The following is a 19189-nucleotide window of genomic DNA, read 5'->3' on the forward strand; positions in this document are numbered from 1 at the left end:
CCATAAGGTCTCCTCTGCTTAAACATATACATATTTTTCTAACTGCTTAGAAAGTGAAAATGAAGATGTGTGTATTTCTAGCTATTGGGGATCTGCAAGAAGTTTTCCCTGGGGCATTGTATCCAATAAATGCCTCCTGCAGCATTCAATGCACCTAAGTTCTGAAGTAGCAGTGCTGGTCACCACGAGCCTTCTGTTCAGGATGGCACACATGAACTTGCAAATATCATAAGCAATCCATGATTGGCAATAAAGCCAACAAGAAAGAGTTTCAAAACAGAGCAGGTTGTTTGACCACTCATCTTTGATTCATATTAATACGGTAGTTACACTCTGAAATTTGAAATTGCTGCAGGGCATGCACTGGAGAAAGGGTGTGTTTACACTGCAGCTGGAGGGATGACTATGGGTACGTCTAGACTACCGCGTTTTGTCGACGGAACTCAGCGGTAGTGTAGACGCTGGTATAGTTTTGTCAACAAAAGTCCACTTTTGTCGACAAAACTAGGTAGTCTAGACACACCCTAGATGAGCTGCAATCGCACCTGAGCTAGTTTTATCCTAGCTAACTTTCAAAAAATAATAGTGAGTGTGCATCAAAACAGGCTTCAGCCCAGTCTGTATAAGGATGCCTGGCCTCTGTGGGCACATATTCACTTGTGTAGTCTTGGCTGTGCTTGTTCTAGGGCATCTTTGCTATTTTAACGTTGTGGTTAGAGTCGAACTAGCGCAGGAATATCTACACAAACTGCAAAGCACACCTCCCCCTGACTGCAGCATCAATGAAAATGTGTGTTGTATATTGGCTTTGCATTTTATGCTGTTTCATTTTACCATTTCAGGGGGAACAATTTACACTTAATAAACACACCTTACAAAGCCGGAACAGCATGCGAACATTGCCCGGATGCTTGTGACAATGGACTATGTAGTAAGTTTTAGCAGCATTTAAATATGGTAGTAGCATAGTTGTCGCTGACTAAAACAATGCTTCATTCCATTGACGGGAAGACTTTGGAAAACGATCCACTCAAAAACCACAAATAAGGAGCTAATCTGTAATTCCCGTACACAAATTCATGGCTGGGCATGTTATGTTTCAAAATGAGCAAAGGCCACCTCCTGTCCCATGTAGAGGCACTTTGACCATTTAGGCATGTCTACACTAGGAAATTATTTCGAAATAACTAAATTCAAAATAATAACTCCCAAAATAACCAAATCTAAATGGGTATGTCTACACAGCAAAGTTAATTTGAAATCACAGCCATTATTTCAAATTAACTTTAACAGCGTCTATACATACAAACAGCTATTTTGAAATTAATTAGAAATAGCAGAGTGCTTAATTCGAATTTGGTAAACCTCATTCTACGAGGAGTAACACCAAATTTGAAATAGCTATTTTGAATTAAGTGCTGTGTAGAGACTTAATTCGAAATAGGAGGCCTCTAGCCCTTCCCAGGGAGCCCTGGTGGCCACTCTGGTCACAACCAGGAAAACTTACTCTCCTTTCCTCCAGCCCCAGAGCCATTAAAGGGGTAGAGTCTGGCCACAGTGCCTGTGCCAGCTCCAAGCCTGCCAGCCCGGAGCCAGCAGTGGCCACTGGGGCCCCTGACCCAGTGACCCCAAAACATGAGCCAGCAAGCCACTGGCAGCCAGCCCTCCACCGCTTCCCAGGAGCAGTCTGCCAGCTCGCAGGAGCCTGACAGGGACTGGAGAAGGCGGGCCCCTTCCTAGTCCAGGATGGAGATCATGGACCTTATTCAGGTTTGGGGGGGATGCCCCCAATGTCCATGATCTCTGGACTAGATGGAGGAATGTGGCAGGATAGCTGCCAGCCTGGCCACCAAAGGCCACATGCAAACCAAGGAGCAGGTTTGCATGTAAATCAAGTTGGTCCAGCAAGACCCCCACCCTAGGCCCTGAACTTCCCCTCCCCCTTCTTCCCCTTGCTTCCCCCTTCCAGCTCCCTCCTCCCAGGTTTCCCCCTCCCCTCTTCCACCCTCTCTCTTCCCCTCTCCCACCTCCTTTTCTCAGGGTATGTCTACACTACCCCGCTAGTTCGAACTAGGAGGGTAATGTAGGCATACCGCACTTGCAAATGAAGCCCGGGATTTGAATTTCCCGGGCTTCATTTGCATAAGCGGGGAGCCGCCATTTTTAAAACCCCGCTGGTTCGAACCCCGTGCAGCGCGGCTACACGGGGCTCGAACTAGGTAGTTCGGACTAGGATTCCTATTCCGAACTACCAGTACACCTCGTGGAAGCACTGGAGAATAATTACTTTAAATTGCTCTGAGGTGTAGTTATTTCGAAATACAAGCAAGGGAGCATCCATACTAACCCTATTTTGAAATAACTATTTCAAAGTAAGCGTTATTCCCCAAGGAAAGCAGGACTACAGATTTTGAAATAACCAGCCTGTTATTTTCAAATAATGGGTTTGGTAGTGTGGACATTCCTCTTGTTGTTTTGAAATAAGGGTTAGTGTAGAACAGGGTTTACAGAGAGAGAGAATGAGTCTGCTCTACAGCCTGAGCTGAGAGGCAGATGGCTTTATAGCTCAAGTGGTAGAGGCTTATGTCCTGAGGTCCCAAGCTCAGCTCCACCTGTAGGTGTTACATAAGGGCCTCTTGGAGGAGGATGGTACCTGCTGTGTTTGGGAAATGTCATAATATTATCATGTCCCCCTCAAAGAAAAGACTGAGGGGGACATAATAGTCTGCAAATACATGCAATTTTGTTATAAAGGAGATGATGCTTGATTGTTCTCCACATCCTGCTCAGATAGGACAAGAATTAATTGGCTTAATTTCCAGTAAGGGTGCAGCTACACTATACCGTTATTTTGAGATAACTGGCATTATTTCAAAATAACAATGTGAGCACATAGATAACAGAATAACACAGACATTCTGTTATTTTGAAAAAATTTCAAAATAACGGACGGCTTATTCTGAAATCTGTAAATCTCATTCTACGAGGAATAACACCTATTCCAAAATAGCTATTTCGAAATAAAGCGTTTGTAGATGCTCCACTGCTGCTATTTCAAAATAGCCTCTCACCAGGGCCATTCTAAGTTATTCCTCCCCAGTGCCTCCTGAGGCTAAATTGAGATATCACATCTATATTAGGGAAGCCTGCCCTGGACTAATTTTGAGGCTTCCCTGCAGTGTAGACATGCTATTTTGAAATAGCTGTCCCATGTACATGTACCCTAAAAGAGATGTACATATTAGGAAAATATTTCTAACTGTAAGAAGAGTATCAGAGGGGTAGCCGTGTTAGTCTGAATCTGAAAAAGTGGTGAGGAGTCCTGTGGCATCTTATAGACTAACTGAAGTGTAGGAGCATGCATCTGATGAAGTGGGTCTTTGCCCACGAAAGCTTATGCTCCTACACTTCAGTTAGTCTATAAGGTGCCACAGGACTCCTCGCCACTTTTGTAAGAAGAGTGAAACACAGGCAATGGCTGCTAAGGATGTAATAGAATCCCCATCACAGGATATAGCTGGTGTTTTTGTTGGTTTTTTTGAAGAAGAGCAAGATTAATTTGTCAGCAAGTCTGCTGATAGAGGAGCCTGTGGGATGGTCGCTATGGCAATAGCTCTGGCAAAAAAACATCACTTGAGTGAAAAACTGTTGTGCTATATCCTGCCAGACATAACCCTAACCCTAAGCCTGCCGGACCAGAGATGTTGCCATACCAGAGAACCCCAGACAAGAGAAGTTTAACTTGTAATAAGCTGTATAAAGCTAAAAGTACTATTCTACCCAACAGAATGCCTTGAACTATATATTCTCTAGTTAGACATTTACAACCTTACTTGGGAATAAGTAAAACTGTGCTGAAAATGGATAGTAAAAATGTTTAGTTAGTCAAAATATGCTTTTTCAAGAAGGAAATATCCTAAACCATTTTCTTTACTGTCTAATCTCATTCTGTGTTTCATTTTCAGCCAACCCTTGTAAATATGAGGATGTTTTTGGAAACTGCAATGATTTAAAAAGGTCTCCTGGATGTGGATACCTAGTGATCAGGGCAGGCTGCCATGCTTCCTGTGTTTGTACCACTGAAATACACTAACAGCCTTTGATTCCTCCCTTCATGGATGTTCTTCCTTTTAATGACAGCACTATCTCAAAATCCAGCGTTCCATCTTGCAGCCCTGATGTATGTAATGTTGGTGACTTCATTAGGGCTACTCAGCTGACTTGTAAGAACTGACCATTCAACTTATGTTCTTTATCTAGTTTAATTCTTTGTTTAAAAAATTCATAGATTTTTTCTTCCTTGCTTCAAATGAAGCACCTTGCATGCTAGACTTATATAGTATTCAATTACCGAGATTTCGTCTCTATCAATACCAACTTTACTCACTACAAAATACCATGTGAAGTACTTTCAATTTACAGATCAGTTCCTGCCAAGAAGATATCCATGTATAGTTCTTATTCTGGAAGTAATACCGTTCATACAGTGGGCCAAACATCTCCATCGTCAGTCATTCACCTTACTGCGCAAGTGTTCCCACTAGCTGAAACAGGAATACAAGGGTTATAAGTGTAACCCCCTTTTTCCTCCTTGGGTTACTCGGCAGCAGGTCACACTCACAGGTTTGCCTGGGCACCTGATGTTTTGAACGTAAAAGGAAATCCTGAGTACCCCAGTTGTGATGTTGTTTAGTTGGATTCCCTATCCACTGCCTTGCTGCAGTCCCTTGCTTCTAAAAGAATATTCAATAGCGGTGCCCTGTACACACTTAATGGTGTGTCTTGGGAGCCTCCAGGAATAAAATTATTCACGTAATAATCTAGATCTAACTTTAAAACAACAATTTTAAATAATATACATATAAGTGATCAAATTAGAATTAACATACCTTTACTTACTTTACTTAACATAAAGAAACAGGGTTGAACAGATTAAAAGTGAATAAAATCAATTAACAAAGTACACAGAAAGAAAGGAAACTTATTTATCTGCATTTACACTGCTATCATTTATCCTACCCTAGAGCGTGCCCGCCTCTGAATTCAGAGTCCCAGACACTTGCGTGGGCGCGCTTGAAGGTCTGCAGCTGGAGTGGAGACAGCCCTGTGCAGGTTCTGTGTGCGTCAGTCCAAGCTGAGCAGCCAGCTGCAAAATCCCTCTGCCATAGGAGCAGGCCCCACCAACTGCCAACAGCTCTGGTTCCCTGGGCAGATCACTACGGCTCTCACTGGACCCGGAGTCAGTTTGTCTTCTGTGCTCCATCCCAGGCAGCACTTTTACAAACTGCCCAGTTACTTCCTGTGCATGTCACAATTACTTCCTGTGCACGGTTATGTAGGCTCTTCCCAGCCACAGGTACAGCCAGTATCTCTCCCCTCCAGGGACAATCAACAGCCGCTGAAGCAGCCTGCAAGATCCAAGCCCCAGCAGGCTTGCAGTAACAGGCTCTAGCTGCAACATAACAGCTCCTGGGATGGAAAAGGCTCCCCACCACCAGTCTGGCTCCTCTCTCCAAAATGGAGCCTAGCCTAACGCTCTCTCTCCATGCCTGGAAGAGCCACCATTCCCCCATTTTCCCCTAGGGCTCATGGGAGCTGTAGTCTCTAGGGCTAGATTGTAGCACAAAGGATCTTCCCAGTAAAAGTTAGAATCTCCTTTAGTAAGAGGACTACACAAGTTTCTACTCAAAGGCAGTAAGGATAACAGAAACGTTCCCACTAAAAGGACTGAGGGCTGGATTCTGTCGAGCTTGATCACAATGGAACAAATAACTCCATGGACTGCATCATAAAGGATGTCAGAATTTGGTCCACTGAAATTTTGGGACTACTCCTAGAATAAGAGACTACAAAGTATGAGTAAGAATGTCAAAATCTGACTCTCAGGGAAAGAGGGCTGTTGGAAGAATGAGATCAATAAGTCTGTACTTAAAAGTAATTACTATTTAAAAAAGGATGGGTTATAAGATAGGGAAATGTTCTTCTAATAACAGAGCTCTATCATCTGAGTTACCTTTAAATCATTTGTGTTTTCTGTATTACTCATTAAATCACTTGTTCATCACTGCACAACTTGTTTGGGCTTTTATTACTTTTGCATCATATAAAATAATGTTTAGCCAACTTCCATGGGTGTAAGTCTCTACCAGAATGCTTTGTCCATATAGCCTTGGTGTTGCAACCACTGTTTGACTGATATACCTAGAAACACGCAGAAGACCTATAAAACACAGTTATATTTTGTAAAGAGGAAGTTTCTCAGGTAGAAAAAGCCAAAGAATGTAGAGAAGGGAGAAGCAATTCAAGTTAAAGTAACAGCATAAAAGTTCTGAGGTTCACTAATAAAAGACCTAGTGTAGTTGTTCTCAAATTTTTGCCCTGTGGCTCAGTCCCGTCAATGCAAACCGTTTCAGGGAACACCAGCTGATAATGGAAACTCAATTTTAAATATGTATTTACACCCAAGCCATTTTCTACTAGTCCTGCAACCAGGGAGAATGGTTTAATTTAACCACTAAGAAAGGAAACGCTAATCAAAATTATTAAACAAATTAAACACTTTTAACATTTTCATGTTAGTTTACCAAACTTCATTTTTAATAAAGTAAACTATTAATTCATGTTCAACACAAAAGGTTTCAACGCTTTCTTTATTTATGGCAGAGGTGGGGAACCTTTTTTGGGTTGGGGGCCACTGACCCACAGGAAAATCAGTCAGGAACCACACAAGTAAGAAGGAAATCCCCGCCCCTACCCAGAAAAAACCCACAACATCCCACACTTCCAGAAACTCCAGCCCTCACTGATGTGGCCCCCAACTGAGACATGTCACTTCCCTGGTGCTCCAGTCCATTGTGGGGGGAGAGAGGCAGAGGGACAAGGAGGACTGAGGTTTAGGGCTTCCCATAGGCCAGATTAACTCTTCTGAGGTTCCAGGGTGAGTGGATTTTGTGCCCCCGTAGGCTCTGAGGTGAAGCCAGAAATGAGGGCTCAGTGTGTGGGATGGAGCTGCCAGTGAGTGAATTAGAGATGGGAGCGCAGGTGAGGGTGAGGATGCAAGATCTGGCTGGTAGGTAGAGTGCAGGAGCAGGCTGGGAGTAGGGTATCTGACTGGGGGATTTTCAGGTCTTCTCTCCTGATCTCTCTCTCTCTCTCCTCCTACTGCCTCTCCCCTCTCTCTCAGCGCTCCTCCGCCTCCTGCCTCTCTCTCCGTCTCTTTCTTTCTCTTCTCCCACTCCTGCTTCTCATTCTCCCTTTCTCTTCTCCTCCTCCTCCTGCCTCTCTCTTCCCTCTGTCTGTCCCTGATCCCTTTCCCCTTCTCTTTCGCCTTCCCCTTCCCTCCCGCCGTGGCACTCGGCTGAGTGCTGCCTGCTCAGCCGGGCTGCCGCAAGGGAGGGGGGCGGGGTGGTGATGTACACGGCCAGGGGGCCTTCCCCTCCCACCGCGGGGGAGCCCAAATGGCCCTTGCGCTGCTGGCTTCCCTGGCAGCACGGCTGAGGGGCGCAGCACTTAGTTGAGCGCCACAGCAGGAGGGGAAGGGAGGGTGGTGATGTACACAGCCTCACCCCCTGGCTGTGTACGTCACTTGAAACCAGGCACATTTTTGCTTGCAATACTTGTATACAGCTACAAGTTTACAAAAACAAAAACAAAACAAAACAAAACAAAAACAAAAAACCACAACCTCTCATTCTCTAGTGAAAAATTAAATGCAGGAAAAATCATTTTAATTAAGAATATTCATTTAAACGCAAGTATTGGGGGTAGTCATGCATGATATTGCATTTGGAAATAGGAAGCAAATGTTAAAAAGTATCAAATGTATGGTAACGATACTTTAGAATCAAACGCAGCATTATAAAATATATGACTAGGAAAGAAAATGTGTGCTTATTTACCCTTAAGATAACCACTAGCCCATTTAGTGTCTGTACGTATGTTTTAGAGATTTAGGCCAAATTCTTAGTTGGTGAAAATCAAGATAGTTGCACTGACAGCTGAAGAACTGGCCCATAATGGAGTCATATGTCACAGACAGTTACAAGGGTTATTTATTGTACATGTACAGTACATATCTATGTCTGGCAACCTGAGAGTAGAACTTCGGTTCTAAAGCTGAAGAAAACCCAGGGCTAATTCATTCAAGCTCATCAGAAGAAGTGGGTTTTCCCCACAAAAACTAACACAATATAGATTTTGCTAGTCTCTAAGGTGCCACAGGGCTACTCATTTTCTGAGGACTAATACAGTTCAGACACAAATAGAAGCCCTTATCTTCCATATGAGCCAATATCAGAAGGCTATTATACTGTTAGATTTCCAATACCTCTAACCAGATATGTGATAGACATGTAGCCGTGTTAGTCTGGTGTAGCTGAAACAAAAAACAGGACTGTGTAGCACTTTAAAGACTAACAAGATGGTTTAATAGGTCTGGCCCACGAAAGCTCATCACCTATTAAACCATCTTGTTAGTCTTTAAAGTGCTACATAGTCCTGTTTTTTGTCCCACCAGATATGTGTCTAAATACACAATACCTTGTCCTAGAGGAATGAAGGCAGACCTCACAGAGTAGTTCCCAGGCTGGTATAAATGGTAAAAAAAGAACTCTTTAGCTTCAGTGAAGTTATACTCAACTAAGAATGTGGTTCATTTCTTCCTGTGTTATAGTACTGAGAGTCAAAGCCTTCAGGCTGGTGCTCAGTTCAATAACAGGGAGCAAAGATCCTGAGAGATAACTGGGTCTTGGGCCTCACAAAGATTTAAATGCTTCAGGGGGTAGCGGAGACCATTTGTTGTTTTTTTAAAGATTTAAATGAGTGGCACCCAGGATCAAAGAGCAATGGAATGTAAGGATTCAAGCACGTCTCATATGTGAGAAGCAAAATGCAGGACAATGTAGCACTTTAAAGACTAACAAGATAGTTTATTAGATGATGAGCTTTCGTGGGCCAGACCCACTTCCTCAGATCAAATAGTGGAAGAAAGTAGTCACAACCATATATACCAAAGGATACAATTAAAAAAATGAACAAATATGAAAAGGACAAATCACATTGCAGAACAGAAGGGGGATGCGGGGGGGTGGGAAGGGGGAGGAAGGAAGGTAAGTGTCTGTGAATTGCTGATATTAAAGGTAGGGAGAGTGGGATGTTTGTGAGTTAATGGTATTACAGGTGATAATTGGGGAAACTGTCTTGGTAATGGGTGAGAAAGTTCAAAGTCTTGTTAAGTCCTTGTTGGCAAGTGCAGATGTAAAAGGCATCTGCTCTAACCCCACTGACAGAGACCAGAAGCTTCAGGATCTCTATCATGTGCCGAAAGTGTCCGTCTGCTATGTACATTGGACAAACATCTCAGACACTTCGCCAAAGGATTAATGCCCACAAAACAGATATCAGACAAGATCACAAAGAGAAAACAGTTTCTTGCCACTTTAACCAGAAAGGACACTCTCTAAATGACTTAGCCACCTGCATTCTGCTACAAAGACCTTTTACATCTGCACTTGAAAGGGAATCCTCTGAACTGTCATTCATGTTAAAATTTGACACTTGCCAACAAGGACTTAACAAGACTTTGAACTTTCTCACCCATTACCAAGACAGTTTCCCCAATTATCACCTGTAATACCATTAACTCACAAACATCCCACTCTCCCTACCTTTAATATCAGCAATTCACAGACACTTACCTTCCTTCCTCCCCCTTCCCACCCCCCGCATCCCCCTTCTGTTCTGCAATGTGATTTGTCCTTTTCATATTTGTTCATTTTTTTAATTGTATCCTTTGGTATATATGGTTGTGACTACTTTCTTCCACTATTTGATCTGAGGAAGTGGGTCTGGCCCACGAAAGCTCATCATCTAATAAACCATCTTGTTAGTCTTTAAAGTGCTACATTGTCCTGCATTTTGCTTCAACTACCCCAGACTAACACGGCTACATTTCTATCACTATTCATATGTGAGAGACCTGTCAAGTTCAAGGATTTAGCACCTGCCCTTATTCACTGGCCAGAACAATGAGGAAAGCTATTGGGAGCTGGAAATAGAAGTTTATACTGTCCCTGGGAGGAAGGAGAAAGCAAGGGAGGACTTGAGAGAGGGATTTCTCTTAAGGATACTTCTAGGAGCTTATACACCACCCCTTGCTCAAAATTGTATCTCAAGTCAACATCTAGTGCTAAATCTTACTTTCCTCCTATGCAGCCAGCCATCTTCTGGATGTCAGTCATACACAACGGGCACTGGTGTGAGCAAAACATAAGAGGCTACGTTCAAACTGGGATTGAACTGGCTTCTGCTTAACTCAAGCACATGGTCCCAGTAGGAAAAAGTCTTCTGGGCAGACTTCTCCCCCTGAACCAAGCATAAAAATATGCTAATAATCTTCAACACAGCCTGCACAATGGGACACAGTGTGGACAAGTGCAATCCTGTAAGTGGCCAGAATGGGAATATTACAAAAGTGGCTAGTGAGTGTGCAAATTCAGTGCCTCCTCTCTGCAGTCTCCACCAGAAAGATTCCTATGAAGCTCTAGCTGGAAATGAAAACTATACACCCATAATAAAACTCACAAGGGAGATTGGAGCTGTAATGATGTCTCCTTTTCCATCATACAGGGAAATTAGTATCTTCCTCTGAACAACTCGGGCCACTGTTAGAGAACAGTCTAAAAGGAAACCCCTCTAGTATAAGATCATGCACAGTAAGGAAAACATGGGAAACTGGTTGGTTCCCTGTGATCTTAGAAGTAACAGAGAGACAAAGAAAAATTTATAATGAGACAGTGTCAAAACCTTCCCTTGCCGATTGAGAAAAACCCTAGACATATACAGCATATGGCTGTATGCTTCTGCTGCAATGTGTCTAAATTAACGTCCTAGAGAAAGGAAGGAGAACTAAGCAGGTTGTTCTTCCCTTTTCAGAGATGATTTTGCTTTCTGCCTTCCTGGGCCTGACGGCTGTGATGCAACAAACCATCAGACTGGTAGGATGAGAGCTGAGTGGGGAACATATTTCCAGTCTCATTAAAACTGAGAATGTATCTTGTCCTGAATCAGGACAAAAAATAAACATTTCAAATATTATTGCAAACCAGTGAAGAAAAAAAAATTGGATCATGCCATTCAAAACATTCTACTTCAGGAATTTCAAAGCATTTCATGATGATTACTATTTTAGGGGTCATGGTGACATTTTAAATGCCGTTAAATCGCAAAAGCAACAGAAGCATTTAAGGTGATTTATGTCCTTAAGCGGCACAAGTGCTCAATACAAAGTAAAGGACAGATCCTACAAATATGCACATGATTAACTTTACTCGCATAAGTAGTCCTCTCCATGGCAATAGGACCATTCATGTCATTAATAAGCAATTAATACACATTATTAAGCAGTTTTGAGATTAGGGCCTAAAACCCTTAGGCTAACGGAGACTGAATGAAAAATGAAGTAATATTAACAGAGCTTAGAAGTTCATAATTGGGGAAATTGAGAGTTATAATGAAAACTATGTTGTAACCTTACATATAACATTCAATATTATGTAGAAAAGCTATACTACAATAAAGAATTGAAATGTTTCATTCTATTTTCCACATGTGAAAGGAGTAAGACTTTGAAAATGATAAAGATTTCAGGCAATATTTCCGAAAAAGATACTTAATAGTTACATAGCTCCATTCAGTAGTATATTTGTTATATATTCATACATGACTGGGGTTCCTAGAAGCAACCAAAATATAAATGCATAAATAATAAAATATACACAGTTTTCCCTGTCTTTACCAGCATTGAATTTGGCCAAATACACAGTATTTAAAAGAATCCAGCAGTGTAGGCAATATACTAAGATTATTTAATAATATTACTTTCTCAATTCCAAATTATGCCTATTTATACCTGCCTCTGGAAATTTCCACTACATGCATCTGAAGAAGTGGGTCTTTGCCCATGAAAGCTTATGCTCCAACACTTCAGTTAGAGTATGAGGTGCCACAGGACTCCTCGCCGCTATAACATAGAATAAAGACATTAGAATCTCACCCATAATTTAGTAATTAGTGATTGATTCATTCTGATTAAATTAATTTTAAAATATTTCATGAGCTAATGTTACTTGAAAAAGGCTCATTAACTGGAATGCATTCCTAGGGTCACATATAAAATACTTTAGGTTCACACACATGAGCCTAAAGTCCATGGGGAAAAAAAACTAGTGTACTTTTTTTTTTTCATTTAGACACCCAATTTTGCTGCTCTGTCAATTGACAATGAAGATCAACAAAAAGAGATTGTTGAGAAGCACAATGTCCTAAGGAGAGGGGTGAAGCCAATTGCTGGCAACATACTAAGGATGGTAAGATGCATTCTGCTAAAGCAATCCGTGATGACTCTGTCAAAGGTGCTAAGGAGTTTGCGAGATCAGAGCATGTGTCCTGGCAGAAAACATGCCACGTGAATCCTTTTCCCCAATAAGATGTCAGAGGCTGTAGGACTTATAAAGAGAAGGGAGCAGATGATATGTCTAACTATTCATGAACAAGTTTCAGAGGGGTAGCTTTGTTTGTCTGAATCTGCATAAACAACGAGAAGTCCTGTGGCACCTTAGGGTGTGTCTAGACTACATGGCTCTGTCAATGGAGCCATGTAGATTAGAGTTGTAGACATAGCAAAATGAAGCGGTGATTTAAATAATTTAAATCAAAATGGCCCCCACGCTGTGCCGATCAGCTGTTTCTCGGCACAGCGCGGCAGTCTAGATGGGGATCTGCCGACCCCAGAACCTTTCATCAGCAGATCCTGTAAGCCTGGTTTCACACCACGAAGGGTTCTGGGGTTGGCAGATCCCCGTCTAGACTGCCGCACTATGCTGACAAACAGCTGATTGGCACAGCACGGTGGCCATTTTGGTTTAAATGAAGCAGAGATTATTTAAATCATCACTTCATTTCCCTTTTTTGAATAAACTAATCTACATAGCTCCGTTGATGGAGCAATGGGTATGTCTACACTACCCCGCTAGTTCGAACTACCGGGGTAATGTAGGCATATTGCACTTGCAAATGAAGCCCGGGATTTGAATTTCCCGGGCTTCATTTGCATAAGCCGGGTGCGGCCATTTTTAAATCCCGGCTGGTTCGAACCCCGTGCCGCGTGGCTACACGCAGCATGAACTAGGTAGTTCGGACTAGGCTTCATGAGGAGTAATGAGGAGTAATGGTAGGAAGGCTAGTCCGAACTACCTAGTTCGTGCCGCGTGTAGCCGCGCGGCACAGGGTTCGAACCAGCCGGGATTTAAAAATGGTGGCGCCCGGCTTATGCAAATGAAGCCCGGGAAATTCAAATCCCAGGCTTCATTTGCAAGTGTGGTATGCCTACATTACCCTCCTACTTAAAAAAGGGATAGAGAATACGACACAGAATATCTTATTGCCTCTATATAAATCCGTGGTATGCTCACATCTTGAATACTACATACAGATATGGTCACCTCATTTCAAAAACAATATATTAGTACTAGAAAAGGTTCAGAAAAGGGCAACAAAAAAGATCGGGGATTTGGAACAGATGCCATATGAAGAGAGATTAAAAAGACAGAGGATACATCTACACTGCAGGCTTATTTCAAAATAAGATATTCCGGAATAGTTATTTTGAAATAGCTTATTTCAAAATAGCATGTCTGTACTGATAGGAAGCCTCAAAATTAGTCCTAGGCAGGCTTCCCTAATCTAGACGTGATATCTCGATTTACATCCCCAGGAGGCACCGGGGAGGAATAACTTAGAATGGCCCTGATGAAGGGCTATTTCGAAGTAACATCAGTGGAGTGTCTACACACGCCTTATTTCGAAATAGCTATTTCAGAATAGGAGTATTCCTAGTAGATTGAGATTTACAGATTTCAGAATAAGCCATCCATTATTTTGAAATTATTTCAAAATAACAGAATGGCTGTGTAGACGCTCGCATGGCTATTTCAGAATAACGCTAGTTATCTGAAAATAACGGTGCAATGTAGGCTCACCCTGAGACTTTTCATCTTAGAAAAGAGGAGACTAAGGGGGGATATGTTAGAGGTCTATAAAACTGTGATAGGTATGGAGAAAGCGAACAAGTTAAAGTTATTTACTTGTTCCCATAACATAAAAAGCAAATGAAATTAATGAATGAAATTAAATGAAATTAATAGGTAGCCAGTTTAAAACAAACAAAGGGAAGAATTTCATCACACAATGCACATCAACCTGTGGAACTCCTTGTCAGAGGATATGGTGAAGACCAGGATTTTAACAGGGTTCAAAAAAGAACTAGATAAATTCATGGAGGTTGGGTCCATCAATATTTATAAGCCAGAATGGATAAAAATGGTGTCCCTAGACTCGTTATGTCAGGGGCAGGAAATGGATGACAGGAGAGGGATCACTTATGATTACCTTTTCTGTTCACTCCCTCTGGGACATTGGCATTTGCCTCTATCAGAACACAGGATACTAGTCTAGACGTTTGGTCTGACCCAGTCTGGCCGTTCTTATGTTCTCATGTTCTTATGACATTTAAAATCGTTGCTGGACATGCACCAGACAAAGGGTGTGTTTACACTGCAACTGGAGGGATGACTACATCAGCTGCAACTGCATGTGTGGTAGCTCTTTGTGCAGATTTGGGAGTGGATCATAAAACTCTTTTGTTTCACACGGAGGTACAATGGCTTTCCAAAGGTAACATGCTTTTCAGATTATTCAAACTGAAAGATTAAGTGGAAATTTTCCTCAAGCAACAGAAGAAAGAAGAGTTATATCATGTGTTTACGAATCAAACGTTTCAACTTTCACTGGCATACCTCATCGATGTTTTTGAATCTTTGAACAACCTCAATTTGAAGCTGCAAAGAAACAACACTGCAAACATTATTGTGCACCATAATGCCATCAAAGCATTTATGGGAAAAAATCCAGCTTTGGAAACATCAAACATAAGCTCAGACACCTAACTTTTCGTCTTTTCCAACATTGTCATAGCTCACTGAAAATAAAGGTTTCCAAGAACTTTGTAAAGAGGAAGCACAGAACAAAATTGTGTTTCATTGGAACTGCCTTGCTGACAGATTAATCCACTATTTTCCAGACAACTTTTCTGGCAATCCCATTCATAAATTAGTACGCAATCCATTCAACTTTTATGTTGATTCATTGCCAGAAGTATTGCAAGAACAAGCTATTTCTTGTGTTAAATTACATTTTTATTAAATTTTTGTGACAAGAAAAACTATTTGTGCTTATTTTTAATTTTAAATAAAAAATTATGAAAGATAATTTAGAAAACTCAAGCTTGGAGGAATTTTGGATAAAATATATCCCAATTTGCTCTAAAGGTGGAGAAGAAGCGCTATGTGTTATTCTTCCGTTTTCATCGATGTACCTCTGTGAAAAAAGCTTTTTAAGTTTAGTCACATTAAAAATGAAACAAAGAAATTGACTGGATGTTGAAAACAATTTGTGTTGCACACTGTGACGTCATCATCGGGCTCCCAGGCCAGAAGCACCCTAGGCAACTGCCTAGTTTGCCTAGGTTCACGGGCCACCCCGATTATATTTCAATAAAATGGGCTTGCTCTTAAGATGTGGAATAGCTATTTTGGGATACCAAAGGTATCCTGAAATAGCTCCACAGTGTAGATGTAGCCTAAAAGTCTTGAGGGCTGGATTCTACCAAGCTTGATCAAAATGGAGCAAATAACTCCATGGGACATGGAATTTGCATATCTTCTTCTGATCTCACTTTTGAAATTTGAGGTTTACACAGCTTTTAGACAAATGGAGGGGGTTCTCCGAAAAAGCCACGTCTAAACTACTTTCACTTTTGAAAGTTCTGCTTTGGAAAGTGAGATCGGAAGAAGATATTGGAAAAATCCCACGGAATTTGCGTGTACTCTTTCAACACTCTAGCATAGTCTAGATGAGCCATATATACTGTTTAGACAACTTCCATGGGTGTAAGTCTCTATCACAATGCTTTGTCCATGTAGCCTTGGTGTCGCTACATGGACAGTGTCAAAATGGGACATGTTAACAGCTTCAAAACTGCTTTCAAATATTTTTTTCAAAAACTTTTCTTGCAAGATAGGGTAAGAGTATTTTATGCAAGTGGAAAGCTGGGAACCCTACCTGTATTTTGGTTGTGATTTTTACTTTTTAATTCTAAATTTTTATTTTGATAGCACAAGTTTATTCTGTGGGTTCATGCGACTTCCAGTCTGGTAGATTTCCCAGCCTGGTGTCAAACTCTTCATCCACCAGTAGGGATTACCTTTTTCAATGGTGATTTTGCCTCTCAATTCAGCCCTTAGTGCATGTCAGTGCTTTTGTGTAGCACTTAATTCTCAAATAGCAGCTAAGGGCAGTACTGTTATCAAAGGTCACATTCTCAAAGGAAACAAATGTACTCCTTGTTTTGCTGAATGCTCATGCGGGTCAGACCTATAGTTCATTAAGCACAATAGACTGTCTTCCAAGAGTAGCCAGTGACAGGTGCTTCAGAGGAAATGAATAGAACAATGATCCTATTGTTCACTCCCAGACTCCTGCAGTCTGAGGATAGGGATATGGACACACAGAAAACAAGGTTTCACCCTCACCATCTTGGCTAACAGCTATTGAGGCACCTGTCCTCTTGAAATGTATCTAATTCTTTTTTTTTAATCCAATCACTTTTTGGACCCAGTTATTCCTATAGATTAAATCCTAATGATACATAGGTAGTGCAATTTTTTTAAAGCAATAAAGAAAAAAATTTACCTCCCAAGTAAATGAAATCCATGGAAAGAGAGTGAATGTTAGGAAAGAATGGGAGCAAAGACAGAGTTCAGGAAATTATCCTCACTTTGTTTGTATGACTTTTTCTGATTTAATAAAATCAAAAGTAGAAACCATAGAAAGGCACACACACTCTGGGTATGTCTACACTACAGCGCTAATTCGAACTAACTTAGTTCGAATTAGTTAATTCGAACTAAGCTAATTCGAATTAGTGCAGCTAGACTTAAAAACTAGTTCGAATTAGCGTTTTGCTAATTCGAACTAACATGTCCACACAGAGTGGACCCTGAACAGAGGTTAAGGATGGCCGGAAGTAGTGCCGGCAGGGCATCAGATGAGGACTTAGAGCGTGGAGCTGCTGTCTCAGGCTAGCCGAGGGCTGTGCTTAAAGGGACCCGACCCCCACCCCGGACAGACAGTTCTCAGGGTTCCCCGCTTGCAAAGCAGTCCTGGCTTTGAGTGCCCTGAGTGCCCACACGCGGAACATCACAGCACTCGGCCATCACCCCGGCTGCACTTGCCATCCGGGGGGAGGCGGCAATCGGGGGGGCTGCAGGAGAGCTTCCACCCTGAGAAGCCCGCAGAGCCAGCCCAGTCCTCCCCATTGGGGGCGCGTACCCCATTCCTTCCTCACCTCCTTCCACTTACCCTTCCCTAGCTCCCCTTCCTGATGTACAAAATAAAGAAAATGTGTGTTCAAAAATAGAATCTTTCTTTATTGAACAAAACTGGGGGAGACTGGAAAAAGGAGGTGGGAGAGGGGAAGAGAGAGGCTGGGAGAGGGGAGGGCAACTACAATGATCAGGGGTTGGGAACAGGTCCCATATGAAGAGAGGCTAAAGAGACTGGGACTTTTCAGCTTAGAAAAGAGGAGACGTAAGGGGGAGGTTGGGTCCATGGAGTGGTATTAGCCAGGGGGTAGGAGTGGTGTCCCTGCCCAAGGTTTGTGGAAGGCTGGAGAGGGATGGCACGAGACAAATGGCTTGGTCACTGTCTTTGGTCCATCCCCTCCAGGGTACCTAGGGTTGGCTGCTGTTGGCAGATAGGCTACTGGACTAGATGGACCTTTGGTCTGACCCAGTACGGCCATTCTAAGCTCAGGGCTCACAGTCGGGGGTCTTAGTGGACCACCTTGATTTTCATGCAAACCTGCTCCTGGGTGGCCAGGCTGGCAGCTCTCCTGCCCTAGATGGCCACTTTCCTGTGCCTAGTGCAGAGTTCATGGATGAGGTCCACGATGTCTGCACTAGACCAGGCCCGTGCCCGCCTCTTGCGGTGCTGGCCAGGCTCCCGAGAGCCGCCAGCCTGGTCCCGGGAAGAGGGGGAGGGCTGGGGGGCATCGGATGGCTGGCTCGAGCTGTGCCAGGTGCAGGGTCTGCTAGCTGGGTACTGGCAAGCTTGCTCCTGGCACGGGCACTGTAGCCAGCCCGTGCCCCTTTAAGGGGTCCGGGGCCGGGAGGGGGGCAGACGAGTTTCCCTGGTGTTGGCCAGAGTGGCCACCAGGGAAACCTGGGGAGGGCTAGCCTCCCACTAGTTCGAATTAAGGGGCTTCACAGTCCTTAATTCAAACTAGTAAGTTCAAACTAGGCTTAGTCCTCGTGCAATGAGGTTTACCTAGTTCGAACTAAGCGCTCCACTAGTTCGAATTAAGTTCGAACTAGCGGAGCGCTAGTGTAGCGCCTATGAAAGTTTATTCGTACTAACGTCCGTTAGTTCGAATTAACTTTGTAGTGTAGACATACCGTCTGACTCTTCCCTAGGGCTCAATTTCACATTTACATATATAAATCTGGAAAAAGTTGACAGCAAAGCACAGACACAGAGGCATACAGTCACCGACAACCATTTAATATCTTCTCCTATCATTCTGATTGCTTGTGCCCAGACAGCAGAGGGTCATACTTCCTTTATGGGTTAGGGGTAATTATTCCCTTGTTAGCCTTTAGGCTTGTCAGTCTGGTTCTTACTTATTTCCTCTTTACACACTTTTTATCTTTGATTATTTGCCAGGTGCTCTGTTCTATTGCAAATTTCCTATCTCCACATCCCTTGCTAGGCAGTGTTTTACTCTCTTGTTTGTTTCATATCTTGCAGCTAGTACCTTGCTAAAATATTTCCTAGAACACTTTTCAAAATATGGGAAAGGCTAGTGGTTGGCAAAATTTCACTCTCTGAAGTTAGCTTCATCTTATCTGCCAGACATCATGAGTGTCTGGCGCCCAGGCAAGACTTAAAATCTTCCTTTGGCTATTTTACGTGTCAGCATAACTAAAGGAAGAATGGCGCCAGCTCCACTAATAAAAATGGCTTGACTGCTACCATGCAGAACAAGTTTCCATTGTGCTTTTATGCATGTGTAAGC

At 42.6% G+C, this 19189-nt stretch overlaps 1 protein-coding gene across 7 annotated transcripts in view; it reads left to right on the forward strand.

The window, feature by feature from the left end:
- The window catches only part of LOC102443713 (cysteine-rich venom protein-like), a 90003-nt gene extending 83944 nt beyond the window's left edge, over nt 1–6059 (forward strand). For all 7 annotated transcript variants that reach the window (XM_075923359.1, XM_075923357.1, XM_075923358.1 and 4 more), the window contains 2 exons: nt 843–931; nt 3966–6059. In XM_075923359.1, coding sequence (XP_075779474.1) covers nt 843–931; nt 3966–4093 — 217 coding nt within the window. In that variant the 3' untranslated portion in view covers nt 4094–6059. The remainder of the gene's footprint in view (nt 1–842; nt 932–3965) is intronic.
- The last annotated feature ends 13130 nt before the right edge of the window (nt 6060–19189 follow it).

The sequence above is a fragment of the Pelodiscus sinensis genome, chromosome 3, assembly GCF_049634645.1.
Source record: "Pelodiscus sinensis isolate JC-2024 chromosome 3, ASM4963464v1, whole genome shotgun sequence".
Classification (NCBI taxonomy): domain Eukaryota; kingdom Metazoa; phylum Chordata; order Testudines; family Trionychidae; genus Pelodiscus; species Pelodiscus sinensis.